The sequence below is a fragment of the Camelus dromedarius genome, chromosome 19 (assembly GCF_036321535.1).
Source record: "Camelus dromedarius isolate mCamDro1 chromosome 19, mCamDro1.pat, whole genome shotgun sequence".
NCBI lineage: Eukaryota > Metazoa > Chordata > Mammalia > Artiodactyla > Camelidae > Camelus > Camelus dromedarius.
The window spans coordinates 6,733,592-6,761,008 of record NC_087454.1 but is presented as its reverse complement, the minus strand read 5'-3'; the positions used below and the strand labels follow the sequence as shown (position 1 = coordinate 6,761,008).

The 27,417-nt window shown below is 40.0% G+C and overlaps 1 protein-coding gene across 15 annotated transcripts in view; it reads right to left on the bottom strand.

The window, feature by feature from the left end:
* The window catches only part of SYCP2L (synaptonemal complex protein 2 like), a 61,968-nt gene that overhangs the window by 26,336 nt on the left and 8,215 nt on the right, over positions 1-27,417 (bottom strand). For 12 of the 15 annotated variants that reach the window (XM_064476195.1, XM_064476196.1, XM_064476194.1 and 9 more), the window contains exons 6-22: positions 26,834-26,976; positions 24,447-24,499; positions 23,784-23,829; positions 21,811-21,903; positions 21,659-21,719; positions 20,104-20,246; positions 19,421-19,511; positions 18,814-18,911; positions 17,908-17,965; positions 17,726-17,810; positions 15,764-15,812; positions 13,547-13,694; positions 12,908-12,957; positions 10,856-10,982; positions 9,725-9,798; positions 9,510-9,579; positions 1,035-1,136 (exon numbers count right to left, since the gene is read on the bottom strand). In XM_064476195.1, the coding sequence (XP_064332265.1) occupies positions 1,035-1,136; positions 9,510-9,579; positions 9,725-9,798; positions 10,856-10,982; positions 12,908-12,957; positions 13,547-13,694; positions 15,764-15,812; positions 17,726-17,810; positions 17,908-17,965; positions 18,814-18,911; positions 19,421-19,511; positions 20,104-20,246; positions 21,659-21,719; positions 21,811-21,903; positions 23,784-23,829; positions 24,447-24,499; positions 26,834-26,976 (1,491 nt within the window). Of the gene's footprint in view, positions 1-3; positions 1,137-9,509; positions 9,580-9,724; positions 9,799-10,855; positions 10,983-12,907; positions 12,958-13,546; positions 13,695-15,763; positions 15,813-17,725; positions 17,811-17,907; positions 17,966-18,813; positions 18,912-19,420; positions 19,512-20,103; positions 20,247-21,658; positions 21,720-21,810; positions 21,904-23,783; positions 23,830-24,446; positions 24,500-26,833; positions 26,977-27,417 lie in introns of those variants that run through there. The other 3 variants (XM_064476198.1, XM_064476199.1, XM_031435198.2) reach the window with 2 other exon arrangements.

Genomic DNA, 27,417 nt, shown 5'->3' with positions numbered 1-27,417 from the left:
AAACAAGAAGAACAGAACAGTAAATAAAACCGACTAAGGGCTCCGAGTACATGTGCTCGGTCCACCAGCTGCCCAGAGGATGGACAGCCAGAGGCACAGACCTGACCCACAGGAGCCCCACCGGCTGCCCGGCTGTGACTGCAGCAGGACCGCAGTGGCCGGGCCCCACCAGGCCAGCTTGAGCAAACGCTTCATGTCACTTCCCACCCAAACTCACACTCTGGCAAGTGCTCATTTCACCCAAACGTTCCCAGTGCTTTAAATAAGAGCACCCGCTAGCACATCTAAGAAGCAGACCCGGGTGTTGTAAGAGGTTTGCAGGAGGACGTGATGGGTGGGGCGTCTCCAGGGGCAATGCTGGCAGAACAGCTTCTGGGTACCAGAAGTTTTCGGAGGGCTCACGAGGGGTCTGGCACTGTTCTAAGGGATTTGTACTTATCAAGTCTGTGAATCCTCACAAAATCCAAGTGAAGCTGGCACTGTCATCGTCCACATTTAACAGAGAGATCACATAACTGGTCCAAGTTCACACCCACAGCTCCAGGGTTGGAACACAGGCTGTCTGGCTCTTAACCACCTCCTCCTAGTCCCTCCAGGCTTCCAAATCTGCCTCCTTGGAGCCTCCTGCTTCACTACAGTGGCATCGCTCACCCAGAAGGCCATCCTCACATATGCAGACATTTCGGATCACTCTCTTTTATTTGTACAGAGCGAATATTTCTAACACAAAAATTTAGCTGATCACCATCAACTAAAGCAGAGACCTATATGTTTAAGAACACTTGGGCCCTGAAAATGGCCACGAAGAGTTAAAAGGCAGAAACTAAAACGTCAGAAGGAGAGAGAGTGCTTGGTTTTATCCACAATCTGTGTAACAATTTACCCGTCTCTGAAAGGACAAAATACTTAGTTTTTCGGGTCCTGCAGCTACAATGACCTTAAAACTAACTCCCTTGTAACTCATGTGGGGACATTCAGAGCTGAGACAGTTGTCACGTTCGCACCTGACCTGCTGGCTGGGTGCACAGTGTTACCTGCCAAGTTGGTTTCTTCTGCTGCTGAGGACAGGGATCCTGGACCATGACTGTCCTCCAGTCTCGACTGTTTCCACTTGGCAGAACGACCCTCCGATTGGTCTGAAGGCAAGCACAGCACAGTAATAAACACACACACCTTTCTCTGGTCCCAAATTTATCTTGCCCTCTCTTCACCCAGGGTTAATGGCCAGCCCTGATGCACAGCAATTGAGACTTGTTCCCTGCTTGTTACTAATCGCTCATTTAAGGGACACTCTGCTTAGCAGGATATAGACTGACTCAAATGAAAAGCAGTGATGGTTGATGTCAAAAACGCTTTCAGGGCTCTGGGCTAAAGGGCGAACTGGCAAGGTTTCCTGACCTGCCAGCTTTTGGAAGCTCATGGGATCACCCTGCAGAGGGCGCCACCTGCCGATTACACTGGCACTTCAGTGCTGTCCTGAGGGCGTCTCCTAAGTGGGTCAAGTTCATTCCTCAACAACTCAGGTGACTCTGAGAGCCTCCACTGATGAGATTTAATAAAAAGATTATCTTTTGTTTTTCTTTCTAATTTAAATGGCTGTCCTTTTTTCTCCTTTTCATTTACTTTTTTTAACGGAGGTACTGGGGATTGAACTCAGGACCTTGTGCATGCTAATCCTGCCCCTCAAATTCTCTTTTCAACTTAGCAGTTACTAAATTTTTTTTTTTTTTAAAAATTGAAGTATAGTTCATGTACAGTGTTTATAAGTTACAGGTGTACAACAGTGATTCAATTTTTCAAGGTTATACTCCATTCACAGTTACTGTAAAACGTTGGCCATGTTCCCCGTGTTGTACAATATACCCTTGTGGCTTATTTTATATCCAATGGTTTGTCAGACTCACAGATACAGAGAGCAAACTAGTGGTTACCAGTGGGGAGAGGGAAGGAGGAGGGTCAGTTTAGAGGTAGCGGAGAAAGAGGAACAAATAGTTTCTATTTTGATGTTCAGTTTCACCCCCAACAAGTCCTCACCCCATCTGGGCCCTCCCAGCCCTATCAATGGCATCGCATCATTGTCAGCAGTGCCCTAGCCTCAGGCCTGACCCCTGTTTTTCTTTTTGGTCTCCTTCTCTTCCATCTTCAAGGCCTGAGGTTCTGCCTACAGAAGGCACCTGTCCCAGGCCACCTCCCTGGAGGACCTCATCAGCTCCATACCTTCAGCTGCCCTCTCCAAAGTCTCTCTCTTGTCTGAGCTCTCTCAAACAGCAACCTTGTGTTTCCATCTCAGAACCCACTCTTTTCTCTTCCTCCCCACCCACATCACTCTTTGTTCCCCATCCACTGAGCCCCTGCGCGCACGTGCACACACACACACACACGTAGCTGAGAAGCCATCTGCTCTTCCCCCTTTCCTCACATATCCAGCTAGTCACTATAGATTTTCCCCTGAAAGTTCTGGAATTGAACTTCATGAGTTCACTCAGTGAATCCTGGAGTGTTACTCTGAGCAGGGAGCTGGGCAATATGGTGAGTTTCTCCTTCCGCAGGAGCAGGTTGCTCTGCCCTGGTCTCCCTGCAGCCCCTCAGGCTCTTGGGCACATTCTCACCTCAGGGCCTTTGCACTTGCTGCTCCTCCAGCTTGCATCCTCCCCCTCCCCCCTACATATCTACACTAAGGTGTCCTCTGGCCATCCAAACTACAACTTCAGTGGGAGGGTAGAGCTCAGTGGTAGGGTGCATGCTTAACATGCATGAGGTCCTGATTTCAATCCTCAGTACCACTATTAAATAAATGAAAAAATAAATGAACCTAATTACCTACCCCCCTCAAAGAAACGGCAAACTAAAATTTCAACTTCCCAACTTTTAAATCCCCTTCTCTGCTTAATTTTTTCTTAGCATTTATCACAGGGTAATATACTATAATATGTCTCCCCTACTGGAAGGTAAGGTCCAGTGAAGGCAGGTGTGCTGTCTGTTTTGTTCACCAGAATATCTAACATGTAGACAAGTGCATGGTAGACATTCAGCAGACGTTCACTGAATGAATAAATAAATAAATGCTGCAGAATATTCTAAAAGAGGATCTTAGTAAAACAGGAATTTATTCTAATTATCTTATACTATCAGTGAGGGAAGAGCTACAGGAATATCAAAACTATTAGAGACCCAAGTATCTACTGCATAAATAGTAAGTAGAAATTAGTAAAATTTAGCATTTTGAGACTTGCTGAAGCTACCTTTTGGGAGGAACTGTAAATATACTCATTTTTTAGAAACAGCACCACAGCAGGAAATACCAGTCATAAATATCAAGGTGACAAAAGGAAAAGAAAAATAATTTTGCTGTTAGAATTATGCAAAGTAGAGAATAGTCAGTGTTAAAATAGTTCACACTCTGTGGTAAAATAGAAGATACATTTTTTAAGAAAAATGAATAACTTAGATTATTTTCTATTAAAGGACAAAAAAGAAATAGCTAAACAAGGGAGGTATAAAACAAGACTGAGAGAAAAGGATGATCAAAAGCAGAACGAACTAAATTAATATCAGACATATAGATAAAATGAGCTGAATACATGAATACATGACCTTCACTTAGTTGGTTTGCTATAATAGAATTTTCATAAACTAAAAACTTCATTAGAGATCACACTCCTACTCTGAACTTTGAAAAGAACCCACATCCAGCCTCTCTGTAATAAAAAAAACAAATAAAATGAAAAGCATAAAAAATATTCTCAGCTTTGAGAGGGGCCACTGTCTGTTTCTCCTCACTGCTCTTAGATTTAGGTGTGTTCGTTTGTTTGCAAAGCATGGATGGGTATTTCTAGGGAGTTGCCCTGTTTCAAAGCTAAATGGTTTCTTAAATCAAAGAAAAGAATCCAGGCACAGCACGGCCCTCTTCCAGCCACAAAAGAAACAGCACTGATGCTTGACTCTCACATGGTGTCTATACCCTCATCGTGGCCCAAAGAAACCACTTAGAGAGGATTTCAGCTATCCCAATTTGGGCAACTACATCTCTTTACATCTCTTTCCTTGCTGCTCCTTCTAGATTCTTAAAATTTTCTCTTCTGACAACATATTTGCAGCCATAGCTCAAAGCATGGCCTTGAATTTCCATTTATCATGTTCATGAACCACTAGTGGAAAAGCAGGGCACCTGCTGGCACAGATAACAGGTACCTTCTATGGAGAGAGGAATCCAGGAACACTGCATAAATAACCTTGTTACCCCTTGAATGAGTTGCTTGGAATTTGTGATCAATTTACAGGGATCATTCAGATGGACCACGTGGGAGATAAGGAAGTAACCTGGCATATAAAAGCCTTTATGAGGGGGACATCTTATAAATGTCCTGAAACAAAGGAATGGCTCTCAGAGGGAAGAGGCTCCTCTAGAGAAACTGAAGCATTTGTTAAAGGCTGCAGGTCCTAAGCAATGCAGTTGCCTCGGGCGTTTCCATGGTAACTGCATGCCTCTTTTAACCGGGACTTTTTGACATTCTCAGAAAGGAGTTCAAACCAGGTACACAGAGCACTTCAGAAATGAACACGCACACCGTGGCTGAAAGTAAAGTGATTGCAAATGAACGCTAACTCTGTTGGTTTGCTGGTGGCTGGCAGAGGGGCTACGGGCTTGCTTGTGAACACGGCCGCCTCCATTTCTGTGAAGATTGAAGACTTTTGCAATCTGAGGGGCCTCTGAACCTATCTGGGGTGGCCTATTGGGCACAGGTCGCAGTGAGTAATTTGGTGTCCACACTGCATTGATACACTCGTACTTCTGATGAAACAATTTTTAGTGCTACACAGAACCCAGCCCTATGGTTAACAGCCAACTTCTCCTGAGTTAAGTCATTTTAAAAAATCTTACTCTGAAGTGACACCCTGTGGCCTAAAATGATAAAGGCCAACAGCCTTCACTGGGGCAAGAATAGTCATCTTTACCAAAATATCCTTCCTGTGGAAGCCTGTTGCCAGGACCAATTTCTTTGTTTTTCCTACCAATGTGTACTATGCTGAGAATAAAAAAAAATAAAGACAGTCTTTATTGCTGAATTTCTTAGTCTTACAAGGACTACTGAAATATCTTTTGTCTGGATTACTGCATTTTAAAAATCAGTAAATCAATTAATAATAAATCCTTATTTGTGACTAAGCATCAATAACTGTTCAAATATGGAATTATGCAGGTTCAGCACGAAAGGACAGTGTTTTCTAAGTTTCTTAGTCTGGTCCCCTAGCAAAGATTTATTGGATGGTTCTACATGTCAGGCACCATACTAGGCATTCCTGGCTTCGTTGTTTCATTCAGTGCTATCTTCCTGACTCACTCCCAATTCCTCGGGCCTCTCCAAGAAGGCACATGAGGGCAAAATGCAAAACCATGAGTGATTATCCTGTTTGCTTACCGTTCTGGGAGCACAGTACATCCAAAGTTCCAGAGGAAACATTAAAACACGAGTTGATGAGAAAAATGGCTGAAGAGGAATTCTCTACTGTCTTCCCCACAAAGGATACTGATTTTGAAAATCACCTACTGACAGAAGTGCCTTTGTGGAATTTTGGGAGCCCAATGGGGAAGTTCTAGCACACTGTTGGAAGGGAAAAAAATCCAAGATTGGACGCACTGAGGAGGGTAACAAGGACAGTTTCACATCAACACTTGCTCAAGGCAGCAGAGCCCAGGACCAAGAGAGAACTTTGCAGCCCATGATTTCTCCTGTGGGGGGAGGTGAGAGTGTCTGGGCAGTTTCCCCAGCTGTGTGGGACCCTGCCAAAGAAAACCACTTTTTTCTCGCCCCATCCAGAATACTGAGGTATGCTACGCAAATGAGGGGTGGGGAAGGACCAGGAGAACAACATCCAGGGTTCTCAGAGAGCACCAAAGGGATGCAGAGCCTACTAACTGCTTCACAGACTCCATTAAGAACCCTACTCATGAGCTGGGGAGGCCTCACCTATGGAACCGCCTCTCCCCGCCAAATGGCCCAAGGACACTGCAAACAACCGTCTGCCTCATCCACACACCACGCCACCCTATGGTTGGCTTACTCTGCACACCCCCACAAGGGCACGGACTCTGACCCTTCGCAGACAGGCAGCCAGCCCTATTCAGCAGGACTGGGAGTAAGCACACAAGACTGAACATTCACCACTGCAGCAACAGGAGGCTGCCAGCACCTGGTCTGGCTGTGCAGATTCCGAGAAAGCATGCAATCTTAAGAGGTCCCCCATAAAAAGAAGATAAGTGGGGAGCAGGCATATCCATAGAAAAGGTCTGAGAAGGCTTCAGAATCCCTGGGAGACAAAAGGTATTTCTCTCCTGAAGCCAGTCAGTAAAGACTAAAGGAGGTGACTGCTTCTTCAAATATGAAGACAGCAATGCAAAACTTCAGGGAACACGAAGACTCAAGGAAACGTGACACTGCCAAAAACCCACAGTAGTTTTACAGTAACTGACCCCCACAAAAAGTGGAGGTCTGTGATTTGCCTAAGAAAGAAAGCAAAATAATTGCCTTTAAGATGTGCGATAAGCTACAAGAACACAAAGACAATTCAACAAAATCAGGCAAACAATAAGCCAACAAAGTGAGAGGTTTAATAGACAGGAAGCACAAAAAAGAACCAACAAATTCTGGAGCTAAAGAATACAAAAGTGGAGTAAAAAAATGCAATAATAGAGAATATCAAAAGCAGATCTGATCCAGCAAAAGAAAGAATCTGAGATGTCAACGACAGATCATTTATCCAAACTATCCACTCAAAGGAGAACGAAGAAAAAATAATAGAGTAAGAGAGCCTATATGAATTAATGTGATAGCACTGACAGAAACAAACTATGCCACTAATAGATACCCCTAATAGAAATAATTCATTGAAACAGAAAAAACAATCCTAAAATTTGTATGGAACCGTAAGACTTCAAGTAGCCAAAGCAACCCTGAGAAAGAAGAACAAAGCTGGAGGCATCAAGTTTCCTGATCTCAAACTACATTAGAAAGCTTTAATAATCAAAACAGCACATTATTGGCACAAAAACAGACCCATAGATCAATGGAACAGAACAGAGAGCCCAGAAATAAACCCATGCATATATGATCAATTAATTTACAACAAAGGAGCCAAGAGTATATAATGGAGAAAAACAGTCTCTTCAATAAAAGGTGTTAGGAAACTATGACAGCCACATGTAAAAGAATGAAACCGGACCACTAACATCAAACATGAAAATTAACTCAAATGAATTAAAGACTTGCATATAAGACTTGAAACCATAAAACTCCTAGAAGAAAACACAGGCAGCGAGCTCCATGACAGCTGTCTTCCCAATCATTTTTTTTGGATTTGACACCACAAGCAAAGGCAACAAAAACAAAAATAAATAAGTGGGACTACACCAAGCTTCTTCTGTACAAGAAAAAAATAAATAAACAAAATGAGAAACCAACCTACAAAACAGAAGAAAATATTTGCAAATTGTACATCTGATAAAGGGTTAATATCCAAAATATATAAAGAACTCACATAACTCACTGGCCAAAAAAAAAAAAAAAATCCAATTAAAAAGTGGGCAGAGAATCTGAGTAGGCATTTTCCCAAAAACATACAGGTGGCCAACAGGTACATGAAAAGGTGCTCAATAGCACTAATGATCAGAGAAGTGAAAATAAAAACCACAAGGAGATATCACCTCTATTTACTAGACTGCCTGTTAACAAAAGACAAGAGATAACAAGTGGTGGTGAAGATGTAGAGAAAATAAAACCCTCGTGCACTGTTAGTTGGAATGTAAATTTGTGTGGCCACTATGGAAAACAGTATGGAGGTTCTTAAAAACATTAAAAATAAAACTACCATATAATCTAGCAATTCCACGTCTTCATATTTAACAGAAGAAAAGAAAAACATTAACTCGGAATTATATGTGTCCCCCACCGCCAATGTTCATTGCAGTATTGTTTACTACAGCCAATACATGGAAGCAATATAAGTGCCCAATGATGGATGAATAATGAAAATGAAAATGAAAACACACAATGGAATATTATTCAGCAATAAAAAATAAAATCTTGCCATTTGTGACAACATGAATGGACTTTGAGGGCAAAATGCTAAGTGAAATAAGTCAAACAGAGAAAGACAAATACCATATGATCTCACTTATACGTGGAATCTAAAAGAAAAACAAAAAATAAAACCAAACTTTTAGGTACAGAGAACAGACTGGTGGTTGCCAGAGTTGATCTACCACTAGATCTGCTTTACAAATAATGTGGAAAGCAGTTTTTGTCAAAAGAAATGAAAAAACACTAATAGTAACATGAAAATATGAAACACCCTGGTAAAGGTAAGTCTATATTCAAATTCAGAATACTCTAATAATGTAATACAGTGATGTGTTAATCAACTCTAGAATAAAGGTCAAAGGATAAAAATATTTAAAATAAGTATAGCTATAATAATTTCTAATAGATACACAATATAAAAAGAGATAGATTATGAGATCTAAAACATAAAATGTGGGTGGGGAGAGAAAAATGGTAGAGTTTTGTATGTCATAAAAGTTAAGTTGTTATCAGCTTGAACTATATCTATAAAATGTTTTATGTAAGCCTCATGGTAACCACAAAGCAAAAGTCTATAGTAAATATATAAAAGATAAAGAAAAGGGAATCAAAGCATACCACTACAGAAAATCATCAACCACAAAAGAAAACAGCAAGAGAGGAAGAAATGAAAAGGACTATAAAACAGCCAGAAAACAATGAATACAAAGGCATTAGTCCTAACATTGCAATGATTACTTTAAATGTAAATGGATTAAATTCTCCAGTCAAATGGCACAGAGTGGCTAAATGGATAAAATAACAAGACCTAACTATATGCTGCTTACAGAAGACTTAAACTCAGCTTTAAGGACACACGCAGGCTCAACGTGAAAGAATGGAGAAAAATATTCCATGCAACTGGAAACCAAAAGAAAGCAGGAATAGCTATGCTTCTACCAGACAAAATAGACCTGAAGTCAAAAAATGTTTAACAAGAGACAAAGAAGGTTATTATATAATGATAAAGGGTTCAATTCATCAAGAAAACATAACAACTATAAATGTATATGCACCCAATATCAGAGCACCTAAATATTTTAAGGAAAAACTAACATCTGAAGGGAGAAAGTGACAACAGAACAATAATAGTTGGGGATTTCAGTACCTTCTGTGGGGCTGGTAAGGAGGCATGCTGATTGATGGGACTCCAGTCTCAGGATACACGCTTCTTGACACAGACAGTCTTGTTCCTGAGTGAAACCCCGTCCTCCTCCCCTTGACCTTCATGCATATTTGGAGCTGGTAAGCAGATCGCCCTGCTCTCTCCAAGGCCTGGCAATTGTCACTCCGTATAGTGACTGGATCTGCCTCAATTTGAGTAACAGCCTAGCCTGCCAAAATCGGATTAATTTTGCTTCATTCTGCAAAAACAGTTTAAAATCCTCTCACCTCTGTCCTCCGAGTTTTGCAGTTTATGTTTGAAGCTAGCACTTTTCATCGATGACTCTTGGGTCACAGTCTTTAAAAACATACACACACACACAAATACATGTATTTATGTCAAAATAAGAAACACATGGTGCTGTATTACCCCTTAAGAAGGAATAAACCAATATAATATTAATTCTGAAAAACCCGATGAATAACCAACAATTAAATAGTACCTTAGATACATTTCCTTCAACATCTGAATGCTCCAAGGAAGAAAGCTCGCTCAGTGGGTGAGGACTGTGAAGTTCTGAGTATTAGGGATAATGAAAAGTTTTCAGGGGATAAGCACACTGAGAAGAAACTGAGGCCATAAAATTTCAGTGTCAATCTACATATAAAATTTCACCATCCCCACGCCCCCCAAAATGGACACAGCTCTAAAAAAGAAAAATCCCAAAACCAAGAAGTACTTTGGATCTTTCAGGGCACCCATGGGTATTAATTTTATAGGTCTGTGGATAAAATCAATAGCCACTTACCCCAACTGGATCAGTACCTTCAGCAGCTGCCCATATGGCCCCAGATACATGACAAAGACTCTATCACCTCAACGTTGTGGTCCTTCTCTCTCCTCTCTTAGATTGGCTCCCTTTATTCCTCTTACTCACTAATGCTCTATTTTCCTCTCTCCTCTTTTCCTTTCCCTACTTCTTTTCTGCTGGTGGCAGCCAAGTTAAGAGGCTCCCAGTCATGTGCTTTCTAAGCACCATTATGTGCCTGTCAATGTGCTAAAATGTAGAGTGATAAAGAGCAAAACAAAACCCCTAAAATTTAAATGATGCAGATCATTTTAATAAAATACAGGGGTGGGGGGGTGCGGTGAGATAAACCCTGTAGGTCAAGGGCTGGCAAACTCCAGGCCCTCAGGTCAAATCCAGTTTGACATCTGATTCTATAATAAAGTTTTATAGAAACACAGCCATGCCCATTGGTTTATGTCTTTTCTGTGGCTGATTTGGGGCTACATCTGCAGAGACGAATGGTTGCAACAGAAAGTACAGGGGCCATAAAGCAAAAATAATTACTATCTGGTCCTCTACAGAAAAGTTTACTGACCCCTGCAATAAATCATTATTTGAATTTCCTTGCTTCTTTAAAAGAGGAAGAACACAATTCTTGTGCATAAGCTGATCTCAAATGTTAAAACAAAATTAAGACACAATGAGGGCATAAAAGAGAAGAACAATCAGTCACACTTTCACATTTTCTTCAATGGATATTAAAAGAAATATGTTTTGTTTTTTCAAACTACCTTTGTCAAAATATACTTTTTTTTCTACATAAATTGACAGAAAATCACATACCTGTTTTCTGGGCAGAATCTTCAGGAGTTAAAAAGGCAGAACTACTCTGAAATTTTGTTGGAATTTTTGGAGGTGTGGCATTTTTTTGTCTGGAGGTCTCTTTCCATAATGGTGTTAGAATTTTAGCCTAAAATATAGTATTTTTAAAGTGTTAACATTCACAACCACTCAAAACAACTTATCGAAACATTCTAAGACGTTTCCAATATCCTTTTAAAAAGTTTAAGTATTGGATATGCTCTATTCGAAAATAACCTCACTAAGACCGTAAGATCCCAAGGCTGGAAGCCCATTAGGGCATGTATCAATTGATAAACCTAACTCAAAGATGACTCTCAAAGTTCTCCAAGTGTGGTCCTGAACCAGAGCCTCGGCAACACGTGAGAATTTGATGGAAATGCAAATTCGCAGGCCCCACCTACAATGCACTCAATCAAAATCTCAGTCTGCATTTCAGCAAGCCATCCTGCTCATCCTGATCATCACTGAAGCCTGAGAGCCACTGTCTAAACCAGCAGTCAGCAAACTACAGCTCACTGCCTGTTCTTGTAAATAAAGTTTTATTAGAACACAACACACGGATTCTTTGAGTATTGTCCATGGCTACTTTCATGCTACAAGGGCAAAGGTGAGTGGTTGCTACAGAAATCATACAGCTTGAAAAGATGAAAATATTTACTATCTGGCCTTTTACAGAAAAGGTTTGCCAACTCCTGCTCTAAATTATTCTCTTAAACTCCAATACGGAGAAGTGAGTTTTAGATACCACTGTCTGTACAAAGTCAGCAGTGGCCTCACTGGACATCAGCTGGACTTCCTGTCAGTTGCATACCTTATGTTTATGGATTCTCAAAGTTTGATGTTTCTTTGGTACCTAATTTTTTAAAGCTATATCATGCTAAAAACTGTTCTTCTGGCCTTTTTCTGATAACCCCTTATTTCAGGTTGAACTATTCAACAGATATTTAGGTACTTACCCATAGGTTTAAACTATAAGCTATCTCAGTCATTACAGAACATGAGAGTCCCTTAGATTCACAGAAGACAACACCCCCAGGCTGATGGAAGAAGGCAGGCGGTGGGGGAGGGCAGAGATCGAGCTACGATTAGAGCTCTGACCACAGTTATTTCTGTACGAGTAAGCAGGGTGCTGGTGATGTTCTCAGAATCCCACCAGCTGCCCTTAGAAAATTTCTAAACACTTGGCATCATAGTCTTTGGGGGGGGGGTGTGTGTGTGTGAATATATATATTTAATATATGTACACAATTATTATATATATGTCATGTATTATATATACATGATTACATATAATGTATAATGATCTGTATTACATAGAAAACATATATCATGTATATAGTGTATATATATATACACGCACACTCTCTCTATATATAAAATTTCATTTGACAACAAAAACCAACCCCTGAGAAAGGTAATCAAGCTAAAAACATGATAAATTAAGTTCTGAATTGGTCTGGAGGACACTAGTGTCCATGTTCTTAACTACTTCGCTATAAAACAAGGGTAACTGAAGAGAATCAACAGACTTTCAGGGCTTATTCATTGTTTACATAAACCTGAAGGCATTTCAACGACTTGCAAAAACAAAGATTTAAATGTTTAAATCATTGAAATCTTTGAGAGTAACATGTCAACAAACTGAAAACTAAAGGAAGAATTAAACCAAGAGATTTATTTTAAAATATAAATTCAAAGGAGGATACATTTGCAGGAAATCAGAATAGCCCAGGTTTTAAGCACTGTTGATAATAAACATCTTTCAACAAATTTGGAAACGATGAAAAAAGATTCTAAATCTTTATCCACGATTCATACTAAATGTTTATAAGTCTTTGAAGTTTCTATTGAAAGTGATTTATGAGTAAACCACTGATTTGTTATTCTTATATTTTGGACAGGAGTTTTGTTTATTTATTTATTTATTTTTTTTTTTTTTGCCAAATACAGGTAGTTTTACCCGAAACTGATTAACTTGTTTCATGCTTTCATGGTTAAGAGCACACAGCAGGCCAGATAAAATTTACTTACTTGGTCTTTCTCAAGGTCACTGCCACTACTGAGAGGGAAAGGTGGCAAGACTAAAATGAAAGGGAGTAAGTATACACAATGGGTAAGTTTACTTATGAGAAATACAAAAATACACACCAGAAGCAACTCCCACTTCCCACAGCTTGCCGAAATGCCTCGCTCTCAAGAACTCTAATTGTTCTGCTTTGCTCATCACCCAACATGAACTCTCTGCTCCAGATCACATCCCTGGATGCTGCTTTCAGGTCCCTTAGTTTGCCCTTGTAGTTTTATGTAATTAGAATGCTTCCACGTCTCCACACCTCATCAAATCCTACGCTTTCCCTTGGATTAGCTGAAGCCCCACCCACCTCTTCCTGGAAGCTTTTCCTGAGGATTCCAGCTCATGTCGGATTCCTCTGAACGGAACTCCTTACTCCGTTCATCTGTAGCTCTTATTTAACAATTATTGGTCAGTTCCACACTCTTTTGTGCTGTTTCATGTACGTGCATTTTCCCTTCCCAATGTACTTGCATCAGAGAAGGAGAATTACATGATCACCTATCTCTTTGGTACCCGCTCCCATCACACACTGGAAAAGTAGTACCTACTGATGGATCTGAAAGGTGCCTGGAAAGAAAACACCCACCCAAACTTACTTCTGGCGCTACTTCTGGTTCTTTTCTTTTTCCTACTAGGATATGACTTTAGGGATTTCCTTTTTTGGTTACTGGTCCAGGACAGGTCACTGGTGCTAGTACTTGAATCTTGATTACTCTCTGAGAAGAGGTGTTTCCTATAGCTCAACTTACAAATGATAAATGAGAACTATTAAAAGGGCACTGGTACCATTTATGTACAATTAAATATATTACTACAAAGTTAGACAAAAGAGAAGTAACTCCTTCAAGAATCCTGGGCTCTCTTACAGAATACAAGAGCAAAACGATTATTTCATTTGTCAGTTCTCAACCAAGCTACTGTTATAAAAGATGACAAAATGCTCTCTCATCAAGTATCTGCAACTTAAGAGATGCTAGGGAACTGTCCAAAAGCTGATGCAGCTGATGTTTTACCAACACAAACTTCAAAATACTAACCCAAACAACAAAAGAAATTGTAAGAATTACTTTTGCAAAGACATGCTTGTCTATGTCCTAGAGGAGCTAAAATAAAACAAAGGGGTTTTCTATTTAAACCGTAAAGCATTTTGCAATTGAGCCTGGACTCCAAAATTTAGAGATTTAGGGCAAATTTAATTCTGTTTTGGTGGATTACTCAACTGTACATTGATGTTTATGTTTTAAAAGTCTGGTTTTTGATTACCTTTTATGAATGCTATGACAAATAAACGTGTATGCTCGATTTTAATACCGAATTTTTGACTTTAACAAAACACATACTCTGAACCCTGTCTGTTGTGCCCCTCCGGTGGGGGAGGCGGGGGCCCAGTCCTTAAACCACCAAGCCTCTAGAGGGCGCTCCATCATTCAGCTGGTAAGACAGTCTTATTTCAGGCCAGGGAGGATTCTTACGAATCCAAACATACTAAGTGGTGACAATATCTGACAGTCTTCTCAAATATGAAACGGATCAGCTGGAGGATACACCCTGTGCTGAGAATGGCAGCATGCAGACTCAGCCCCTGAGACCATCCTATGTCAGGGGCTGTGTCACCCTTGTTTATGTAACATGACCTGTAACTTTTGCGGGGGGTATTATTTTATTTAATGGAGCTACTAGGGTTGGACCTAGGACCTCGTGCATGCTAAGCAAGAGCTCTATCACTGAGCTAGAGCCTCTCCCTAACCCATAACTTTTAAGGTGGGTGATGGTGAACCATTGTTCTAAGGAATCCATTTTTGAAGACACAATTATTCTGACTTTAAAATGTTTAGCAGTTGAACATTTTGTAGAGGTCATTTTTTAAAGTAATTTTGTAAACCAGGCGTATTTGCATCTTACTCTTACAAGGGAGAAAAAAGAAAGTTTATGGAACTCACTATATACCTCCAGAGTTTTTCACCCTGGTGTCTTGCAAAACGCAAACATTACTTCCTTCAACGTGCCCGATTGAAAAACCATGCAGCAAGGCTGTCCCAGGCTTTTTGGTTTTATATAAAGAGATGTTGAAAGTTATTTACAAAAAAAAAAAGTATCTAGAGCAGTGGTTCTTCAGTTTGGCTGCATATTAGAATCACTAGGAGGGGGGCTTTGAAAAACCCAATGCCTAGATTACTCTGTATCAATTAAGTCTGAATCTCTGGGGAAGAGTTCCAGGCTTCCCCTTCAGCTTCCCATGTGATTCCAGCTGGTACACTGGGCAGCTGAGAGTGAGGACCAATACTAATAGAAAGCAAGAAGGAGCCTTAACTTGTTGGTTGTAAGCCCATGGTGTCAATTTTAGGGAAAAAAAATTTCATTTACTGCTCATATATATATATTTTTTAATGCACTGGATAGGTGGGAATTGGCTCACACAGGAACGAAGCCATGTCATTGGCTAAGAGCCAAATATTTCTTTAAATTCATTAACATTCTATTCAGCTGCTAATAAGTCTTTAACACTCTCTTGTATTTATGTAATCATTTCTTAAAGCAAGACCAGACGTTTGGCTCAAAGCCTAATACAAGTAGAAGTACAATTCGATACAACTTTGTCATTTTCCGTTGTATTTATCTGGGTGCTTACCAACTATTTGTACGACTAATGCTGATTTTCCATTTGAAAGTGGAATACTTCCTTTTAAAACAAGCTCAAGATAGATTTAACTGAGAAGCATAAAGAGCAGAGGAATGGCAAATTTTGAAGATGGTATGCAAATAACAAAAATGTGGGAAGTGTTGCCCCAAAACAATAAAAGGTATTCCATTACCGACATCCTTGTTTCTTGCTTTCTGTCACCCTCAGAAGCAGAATCTTTCCTAAAACAGAATATATTGAATTACCAGAGCTGTACCACCACCATCTTCTCCTTTCATCACTTGACAGCATTTCTCTTCCCCGTCACGTGCCTTCTGTCTGATTGTGAGCCCAGCGAGTGGGAAGTGCCCCATTCTGCGACAGACTTCTTATCTTGCAGTCCACTTCTACAGATCCTCTGCCTGACAAGCGGTTATTTAAAACAAAGCAGACTTCTGCGGAGCCCTTCTCTGTCAGGCGTACAAAGAGGAAGGCAGAGTGGGATCATCAAGTCGGCAGTGAGCCGTGGTGATGCCACAGATGCATCAGTGCCTCCTGCCCGGCTCTGACTTCGAATCCACTAGGTGCAAAAAAAAAAGCTTTTCCTGACGATTAGTGATATTGAGCCTCTTTATATATACTTATGGGCCATTTGTATATCTTCTTTGGAGAAATGTCTCTTCAAATCCTTTCCCCATTTTTTAATCAGGTGATTTTTTTTTTTTTTTGCTACTGAATTGTAGGAGTTCCTTAGATATTTTGGATATTAACCCCTTGTTATTATATAAAAAAAATCCCACAAAAGATAAGTGTTGGTTAGGACATGGAGAAATTGGAAATCTTGCATACTATCCGTGGGAATGGAAAATGATGAAGCCACTATAAAAAAACTGTCATGGGGCTCCTCAAAAAGTTAAAAATACAAACAGCAGAAGTTTTTCATTTTGATTAAGTCCTATTTATCAATTTGTTCTTTTATGAGTTGTACTTTTGGTGTCATATCTAAGAAATCTTTGCCTAACCCAAGGTCACAAATATTTTTCCTTATGTTTTCTTTCAAATAGGTTTTACATTTAGGTCTATGATACATTGTTATTTTTTTTTTAAATACAGTGGAAGGTAAAGATTGAAGATTTCTTTTTCATATATAGATAGATACTCAACTACTCTAGCATCATTTCTTGGGGAAAAAAAGCTGTTACTTCTCCACTGAATTGTCTTTGCATTTCTGTCACAGATCAGTTGTCTATATATGTGTAGTCTGTTCCTGGACTTCCTGGTCTGTTCCATGTATTTATCTGTCTTTATGCCAATATCATACTCTCTTGATTACTATAAGATTATAGTAAGTATTAAAAACAGGTAGTGTGTTAGCCCTCCCCCCTTTGTGTTTCTTTTTGAAATTTGTTTTGGCAATTATAGGTTCTTTAAATTTCCACCTGCAACTTAGAAATAGCTTGCTAATTTCTAAAAAAACAAATAACAAATAAAAAACTCTGCTTGAGTTGAGTTCACATTGAACCTATAGATCAGTTTGGGAAAATTGGCATCTTAACAATAGTGAGCCTCCCATTCCATAAACATAGTACCTCTCCCCATTTATTTAGATTTTGCTTAATTTCTCTCAGAAACGCTCTGTGGTTTTCAGTGTAGAAGTCTTACACATCTTTTGTTAAATTAATCCTTAAGTATGTCATATTTTTCATACTATTGTAAATGGTATCAGGTTTTTTTCTCTTATTGCTGCTAGCATACAGAAAGAAACTTGATTTGCGTATTACTTTATTTCAATTATATCTCAATAAATCTGTTAAAAAAATCGCATGTGTGACCCAGTCTTCAGAAGCTTACATGGAAAAGTGGCAAATAAACTGATGCCAAGTGATACGTGTTTTCTGGCGAGGGACATTCAGTGTTTTGCTGCAGAAAACTGCATCACCACAGACAGCATTAGGGGCATAATGGTAGAAACACGTAGATCAAGAAAACATTCCAGTCCTGCTCTGATCAATCTACAGAAAACTGCACAGTGCTCTCTCCTTGTGTGGGGCGTGGCCAGATGTAAGAAAGCAGAAAACCTAGACGGTGGAATTGTAATTAACTATCCGCCTGAACAGCAATCCATGTGGCTTATTAGTTTTTTAAAATCCCTTACCTAGATGTGTCATTTAATTTAGAAACCTGAGTTTCTGCTGGTGGTTCTTGTAAATCTAAAGAATACTCGGGTTCTGAAGCAACTTCTAAGCATGAAAACGAAAAACAAAAATTGTTAAGCAACTCGAAGTAAACATTTAAATATACCACTCAGGCCTTATTTATGATTTTTAAAAATCTGACCTTTTGGAGTATCATCCAGTTTTGATTTCTCAGGTGAACGATCGGCTGTATTTGTTTGCTGCAGGAAAAAAAAAATGTGTGTATATATATATATGTTTAATTATGGTGCCTTTCAAATTATACTAAGATATCAGGCTCTTTGTTCATTAGATTTGGCTCCAAATGACTTTTGGTTGTTCCAAAAGAAATGTTACCCACCCTCAGGAGAATTTGTCACTATCAAAGACAATCAGTGTCTCAAAGTCACTAAGGGAACCATCAAAGGGAGACTTACAAAACTGTCTTCAACAGCATCAGAACTGTTGAGATAAGTGTACAAGTTCCCACAGAGACAATCTATTTGGAGGAATAATCTTTGGTATATTTGCTAAAAAAGAAAATCATGACACTATCATTTCCCTTCTGTATAATGTGCTCATGTGATGAAACACACGGAAATAGGGACTGCACTGAACACCAACATAGGCCAAGCGGTGTGTTAGGCGCTTTATGTACATTACGTCTTTAACCCTAAGAGCGCCACACTGTGAACCAGCTACCACCTTTGTTTTACAGATGAGAAGCCTCAGGCTGAGTGTGTTTAAGTGATTCTCCCAAGTTCCCACAGTTAGTGAGTGAAAAACAGGTCTGATTCCAAACATTAAGATGCTCTTTTGTCCCCAAGTTCAATCTCTCAATCCCAAATGAGGGAATAAGGCAAAGCCAGCCAAGGCACACATTCCATGGGAGAGCCACAGTGAAAGGAGAAAAAACACACATGGCAGGTAGAAGAAATTTAAAGGAGGAGATAGTTAGACAACTGGCTGGCCAGGAGAAAATGGACAACAGGCCAGGACAGTCAGCTTCCACCTGCCAGCATCCTGGTGGATACAATTTAGAATCTTGCCCCCAGTTCCCTGCACTCACCGCAGGCTCAGACTGGTTATTTAAGGGGAGGGTCGTTAGGCAGTGGTCATCTTCAGCACTGGCTAACTCTACCAGCTCAGTGGATTCCTCTGCTTGGCCTGTACACATTATGAGAAGACCAGTAAAAAGTGGTAACAATAACAATACATAACGCTGGGTACGCCCCACCTCTGCGCTCTTCGTGGGAGTCACACTGCTGGCACTTCACCATCTTTTGGTAAGAGCTGCTAATTAGGTCCTGCTTCAAACCTCATACCAAAAATCTATGGGTACTTTGGAAAACAGCCTTTGGGTCTAACTTATAAGAGAAAGATAATCTGAGTAGGGCCAGCTCTGTGCGTAGATGGACCCTTACACACCCCATCACATGCCTCCTGCCACCCCATCATTATTTCCCTTTTGTCATTTCCAACTGACCCCAAGAGAGACTGTAGCAGGTGGAGAAAGTAATTCCAAGTTTAATTAGCAACTTTTCTTTCTCTAAAGGTATAACAACACATTAATTCCTCCTATACAACCGCAGGTTTTCAGTGACCTCTTTCAAGTAATATTTTATCATTGATGTTACAGGGAATCCGGGTAAGACATTTGGGATTTTCCAATATACCTGGCTCTTTTTCATGGCTGCTAGGCGTCTCAGTGTCTTCTTTCTCAAACTCACCAAAAAGGTCTGAGATTTTTGCCTGGTGAGGCATCACCTGAAATGCAAACCAAAAGCCACATTGATTTTTAAAAGTAGTAATTCATGAAAAGTGATAGAAGTCAAACAGTGAAAGATCAATACCATATGATCTCACTTATACATGGAATCTAAAACAAACAAAAAACAAGCTCATAGGGTTAGGGTAAAAATAAAAACAAAAAACAGTAAGTGCATAGATAAAGAAAGCAGATTGGTGGTTCCAGAGCCCGGAGTGGGCGGTGGGAGAAATAGGTGAAGAGGGTCAGAAGGTACAAACTTCCCACTATAAAATGAGTATGTCGTGGGGACGTGACATACAGCGCGGTGATTATAGTTACTACTACTATATTGGGTGTTTGAAAGTTGCTAAGAGACTAAATTAAAAGTTCTCACAAGAAAAAACTTCTAACAATGGTGATGGCTGTCAATTAGTCTCATTGTGATGAATATTTCACAATATATACAAATACGGAATCATTATGATGTACACTGGAAACTAATACAATGTTTTATGTCAATTATATCTCGATTTTTAAAAACCCCAACCTGGAAATTTAAGAGACATGAAAACATTCTAAAACATATTCAAACAGAATTAAACTTGCCACCTGTTTGTCTTCACCTAAAGCTTTCATGGAAGCTTGTAATATGTTGAATTGCAATTCAAAATGGATTTCTATTTTCATTGCTTCTTTGCTTCTGATATTAATAGGCTCCTTCAGGTAAATACTGAGTATCTTCATCTCAGCCTCTAGCAAAAAATAAAGCACACTGATGCACACAACATATTGAAATGCTGTATTTTTTTAATTTTTAATTTTAAATAACTGCACTGGGATATTTGTTCACTGTCCAGATTTTTCTGCGATGAGAAGTGGAAAGGAAATTATTTCAATAGTTATTCTGAAATTTTTTATTAGATGTACATATGCAAGATGTCCTAAATCCTTTGTGAAAAGAAGTATAAAATCCATATAATTACATAATATTTGGTTTTAACTCTTTAGTAAACCCAGTTGCTTAAAAAATGTTATGTATGCTGAGTTACTTTCAAAACATCCCTTTAAAGACCAAATTCAGGAATCCTGGTCAAATATGATTAGAGCTGAAATGCTGACCTGGACTAATAACTTACTTCTGCCCAGGATCACTCCTGATTCATGCCCCTCAACTCCACCTACCAAGAGGCGAAGAAATGTAACAGGTTTAAGAAGGGGGAGTCAGAGGGCTGATATTTAAATAAAGGAGGTACATACCTACATAACTCATCAATTACTGTAAATATATGCGAAAGGTAGGGCAGGTACAATAACCATCTTTTAAAATCGTGGTACAAAGCATACCATTTACCTTGCTAACCATTTTTAAGTGCAGGGCTCAGTAGTGCCAAGTATATTCACATTGTTGTGCAACAGATCCCCAGAACTTCTTCCTCTTGCAAATCTGAAACTCTGCACCCATTAAACAACTGCCCGTCTCCCCTTCCCCACCGCCTCTGGTACCCTTCATTCAACATTCTGTCTCTATCCATTTGACTACTTTAGATGCCTCACTGAAGTGGAATCATACAGTACTTATCTTTTTGTGACTAGCTTCTTCCACTGAGCATAATGTCCTCAGGGTTCATCTACACTGCAGCATGTGCCAGAATTTCCTTCCCTTTTAAAGCTAAATACTATCTCATTGTAAAGATAGATCACATTTTGTTTATCCATTCATTCATCAATGGACACTTCTGTCATTTGCGCCTCTTGGCTATTGTGAATGCTGCTGCTAAGAACATTAGTGTGCAAATCTCTTCGAGTCCTGCTTTCATTTCTTCTGGATATATATATCCAGAAGTGAAACTGCTGGATCACATGATGATTCTACTTTTAATTTATTGAGGAACTATAACCACTTTTACAATGAGAAAGCCAGGCAAGTAATTGAATCCCAAAGTTCCAAAGTGGAGGGGTCACCTCCATCTTTTACCCCTGCATCCCGGCCCTGAATTACAGCCCTCCTTCCCTGACACTCATCACCTCCCCAGCACTCACCACCTCCCTGCTACCCCAAGGTGCAAGCAAAGTCTGCCCTAGAATTAACTAAACATGTACTGCAGGTATAACCTGAAACAATACTAGGACTGAATGTGGGGGCGGTGCAGAATCATCATCTTACCTGCTACGCCGAAATTAAGCACTGCTTCCTTTGAAAGTCTTACGGAGTCCCACAGGACACTCTTGGAAAAAACAAGTGAAACTCATGAGCACATGCTTGGATATGAACACTCTCCAAGCCCTTAGGTCTAAACAGCAATCAAACATGGTTACCTCGGTATTGTTTATATAAAAAGTTACACTCTGACTTCCTAGGTTGAAATCAATCCAAAATTTTTCTAATTTTTCATCTGCAGGTTTTCTCATCTGTAAGATAAAATTTCAGCATTAATCTTGTGCGAAAGGGTCAAATGAAAATTACTCCATTAAAAACAAAACTGCTCTTCCTAGGATGACACCACGTTAACATTACAGGATCCTTGATTGCCTTACTCATTTCTGCAAAACAGGAGGAAGGTCTCAATTTTATATAACTAAACTATTTCTAGAAAAACTCTACTAAGCGATTTAATAGATATTTAAATATGTCGATGACTCTATACACACAAACTTTTTTTGTTTTCTGGTGAGAATCACAGAGAAAACAGCTCTATGTTGAAGCAGTAACTGTATCTGGATGGAAACGTCTAGCAAAGGAGGTGCTGTGATCAATATAAGTGGTGATTTGCCAGTTAACTTACCATTTGTCAAAATAAAGCTAAGACTTGAAGATTTCAAATTACCCTCATTTTAATTGATTACAGTCAGCCCTCTGTATCCATGGGTTCCAAATCCAAGGACTCAACAGACCACAGAACAAAAATATTAGGAAAAAAATTTTCCAGAAAGTTCCAAAAAGCAAAACTTGAATTTGCCACACACTGGCAACTACTTACATAGCATTTACATTGTATTAGGTACCATACGTAATTCAGAGATGATTTAAAGTATATGGTGGGATATGTGGAGGTTACACGCAAATACTAAGTCATTTTATATAAGGGACCCACAGGGTGGCGTGTCTTGGAATCAATCCCCCACAGACGCTGAGGGGTGATTGTATTATAAATATTATGCCTATAGTTAAAATAAAGATTTGGACAGAACGGAGTTTATAGAAAGCAAATGTTTCCTTCTGTCCCTCGGCTTCCCATAGGTATCTTTCCATGGGCACCATTAACAAAGCCTTAGTTTTTTCCCCAGATGTGTTCTAAACACATATCAGGACGTATTTATTACATTTTTATTCTCAGCGATGGAACAAACACTAGACTTAACGATTCCATCACTTGCTTTTCCAATTAACAGTATTTCTTGGACACTGCTCCATCATACACACCTGCTTTCTAATAGCTACAGAGTTGAAGGAAGGCTTTAACATACAATGTATGTTTACTGGAAGCAGTGTAAGGACTCCTACTGACCCTGGTAGAAATTTAGAAGTCCTAGGAAGAAGAGGAATCAAGCAGAGATCAGAATCTTCAGTCAACCAGTAGGAAAAACAGAACTGAGATACAGCAATCAGGCTACGAAAACCAGCCCTGGGGAGAAGGAACTCGTGGTGTAGCCATGAGTTAAAGGCTCAGCTCACAGAGGCAAAGAAGGGGCTCCCGACCCAAAACCAAGAAATGGTTAATTAGGATATTCTGGAGACGGGGTTCAGGAAACCTCAGCAGAGTCCAGGCACAGAGACCTTTGAAGATTTTACCCCAAAATGGAGATGCTGTAGGTTGGGGCACTTTTATTTACATGAAGGATCTTGTTCCTCTAGAAACCAAAGAAAGGGGTGAAAAGAGACTGCTCCACTTTAGACTGTGAAGTACAAGGTAGAAAGACCTAGAGAAACGTGAGTGACCCGAGTGCTGAGGACAGACCCGGAAATGTAACTGGATAGAAAGAAGCAAGGGACCTGCCCTCCCCTCCACTCCAGGCATGAGTAATGTTACCCATTAACAGGATAACAGAAGGCATGGTTCCCATACCTGACCTCGTGAACACAGCATAAGCCCCACGATTCCTTTATCCAGAAGTAACAGTAGGGCTCTTAACTAATAAGCTTCAGAGCTGAGACCTCTATGAGGAAAAGCAAGCTTCCTTTTTAAAGAAGCCCTTCTGTGGCACAACAGCAGTTTGATCTGATGTAAACCTCACTATGGGTTTCATTACACGCCACCCACCCTCGCAGCCCCCGACAGAGACAAGCGTACCTCACGTTCATCAGCAAAAGCAGCGATGCACGGAAATGAACAGACCCTGCAAAACACCTCACAGTTAAAAAGGGAAGTAAAACATGGGTGGACCCCACACACCACCTTGCAGACATTCTACAAACAAGATTAACGACTTGGGTGTGCCACTGAGTTCCTTTGTAAAAAGTATGGAAGGGGCTCTCAGACTCGCAAATGGAAACCTACTATGGGCAGAATTCAGATCTCCATCTGGTCTCCAACATGCCAGGTTGCTGGTAACATACCTCCACCCAGTTGCTTGGCAAGAGTCTTAAGGAATAAATTAAGCAAATATTTCCCCATCAAGGATTTAACTGTCCATAATGCATCTATCCCCAGGAACCTCAGACCTACAGGAAATCATTCTTCATAAAATCTCCTTGGAGGACATCACAAAAAAACCATTCCAAATCACAAGGAAATATGTTAAAGACTGATGGAAACCATTTTTAAACCCACACGAATGAATCGCTAGGCAGAATGTGCTTATTCTTCTGAGGTTTCTACTCAGAGGATAACTCAGTAAATGCTGGGTCCTATGCTCTCTCCTAAAGCAGAGCCTAGATTTTTTTTTTTTTTATAATAGTAGACATTTTCAGAATAGGTCTAGTCAATAAAGTAATGCTCAGGGAAATGTCTTACCTTCTTTGGTCGCCAAGTCTGTCATTTAGGTGATTGAGAAACCGTCTACAATCCTTCAAAGTAAATAATGCAAATTTTTTAATTTAAAAATATCAAGGCATTTTATTTAAATGCTACCCTTTGGAACATGTAGAGGCCAATGTTTTGTGTCTACATTTCCAGGATCCAGTGACATCACAAAGCTTCATAAGGATTCATTATTAAGTGTGATATAACTAAAACAAGACTTTGCGTCTCAAAGGAGAGGCTCCAGACTCCTGTTCTGAACTCCCAGCCATGAGATCTGCAGCTGAGGAAAGCTTAGGTCTCCAAAAGTTATATGTGCCATTACCTTTCACTGGGTTAGAAGAGTTAAGTGAGAGAAATATCCCTGATTGATGACTGACATTGTAATATTTGACTAACCCAGTGGGCATCCATCTCCCTACCGTCTCCCAGCACAAGCCAACCATAAACCCATACCAGCTGGGAGTTTATCCTGATGTATTTATCCACTGCCAATTTTCCTCATCAGGAGTTCTCTGTCTCACTCCTTCCTGGGTTCTCTCTCCAAGTATGTTCTTAGTTCTACCAACCAACAACTATTAGGAAGGCAAGTTTGCTGCCCTCAAACTCTAAAGCCAAAGAGGCACTGACCCAGTGTCCCTTTTGTTAGCGAGGACCGTCTGTTGTGGTCCAACAATCCTCACACTCCATGTCTAGATTCGGCACTAAAATGGACAACATTAATGCAAGCCTTCATCTAAAAGCAGTTCCACTAAGAAGCTGATGGTTGTAGGGGGAAAGTGATTTGAGAAACAAGATAATTACTTTTAAGAGGGGAAGGTATAGATCAGTGGTAGAGCACATGCCTAGCATGCACGAGGTCCTGGGTTCAATCCCTGGTACTTCCAGGAAAAGTAATAAATAAATAGATGAACTTAAGTACCTGCCTCCCCCTCCCCCCCAAAAAAGGCAAAAAAAAAAAAAAAAAAGATAATGACTTTTGCCATATTTGCCCCAAATTCCCCTGCAGATGAGGGAATGACCCAGGAGAAAGGCAACTGACATGGGAGTGTCCACAATGTCCCAGGCACTTGCGGCTTCTCTCATTTAATTCTCACACTTTTGAGGTGGGTTTTATTCCCATTTTACAGATGAGGATGCTCAGGCTTCAAGTCAACTAACAGCAACAAGGCTATATTGTATAATCCAGGGAGTGCAGCCAGTACCTTATAACTATAAGTGACTTGAGTATCACCATTAAAAATTGTGAATCACTGTCTTGCACACCTGTAACTAATACTGCACATCAACTATACTTCAGTGAAAACAAACAAAACCCAAAAAAACAAAAGTCAACTGCTGTGCCAAAATGGATATGCCGCGTCTGTCAGCTGGGGAGGTGGGACCCAAACTCGACCCATAGTCTTTCTCTAAAAGGACCAAGCTGCATCTTGGCTAAATAACTACCCCAGATCTGGCAATAGGCTCGAAGTCAGGTTTAACATATTCAATAATATATTTGAAGATTCACATTTAATAGAATCCCAACTGCTCACAGCAAGCTTTGACTAGAAAGGCTTTGTTCAATGTGAGCCCTGTTATTAAGAATTTTACCTTTTCCTATGGGAATCGCTCTCATTTTAAGAACTTTTTTAAAGGAGAGGGAAAACACTTTAGCTATTTTAGGATAAAGGTGAGAATGTAGCAAAGCCATTAACTATGCCTGTACTATCTGAGGACACAATCACAGTGAGCCCAGGTTGCATGGAAGACATGGAAAATTATTTTGCCTCCAAATGGTAGAGGCTGAAAGGCTCACAACACAACCAACCCATAATAGTCCTCTGCCACTAGAGCACCCACGCCAGCCTCAGCCTCCCATCACCTTCCCAGCTGCTCTCTGCAAGGCTGAAGTGCACGTCTTTGTTTTTGTTTTTGGGGGAAGGGAAGTAATTAGGGTGTATTTATTTATTTGTTAATGGAGGTACTGGGGATTGAACCCAGGACCTCATGCATGCTAGGCACACGCTCTACTACTGAGCTACACCTTCCCCCTTGAAGTTCACGTTTTTTTCTTCTCTGTCTCTCCCTACCCTTCAATGTTTGTAGAAAATCGCTTCCTGCTCCATGACACTGTCTCCAATGGATCCATTAAATTCACACAGTTCTGTGTCCAGGCTAAGTTTCCTATAAAGACGCCCTAAGTGTATGCCTGCATTTGGTCCACAAATGTGCTGTTTCTACAGTCCTCAAGTTATGTGTGGGAAACAGGAAGTTTGAGAATGGCAATTTAACCACATTTAAGAAAAAAATCCTCCCCTGAGCCCAAAGCACAGGAAAGCACTGAGAGGATGCTTCCTTCAGTACTGATTAGATGGAATTTTCATGACCAAGAATCTCACCGTCTCAAATTCTCGATCCCTAATTTCTCTGAAAGCCTCAGCAATGCTATCATCTTCAAACCACTGGTGGACGAGGTCTTCCCTTGATTTTTTTGTCGTCAGTCTACACAATGCTTCACAAAGAGCAACCTGCTGGTCATAATCTAGGGATTAAAAACATGGTAGACATGGATAATTCTGGGCACAAAGCGAAAGAAAAAATGAGTTCCACAGATTGGCATCCGCTCTAAGGAGTTCCATCTTAGAAGACTAGCACTGTGTCTGATAAGCAGCAAGATGCATCCAGGAGCAAATATAATCACTTAAATTCATATTTAAGAAACATTAGGGGGAAGGAAGCTTCCTTGTACATTACTTTGCAACTTCATGTAAATCTATAATTATTTCAAAGTTAAAAATTTTCTAAAAATTTAAAAAAAAATATTAGGGGAAAGATTCAAACAATAGGTCAGCAGATAATAATTTTTTTAAAAATACGGGGAGGGTATAATAGCTCAGTGGTAGTTTTATGCTTAGCATGTATGAGGTCCTGGGTTCAATCCCCAGTATCTCCATTAATTAAATAATTACCCACCACCAAAATA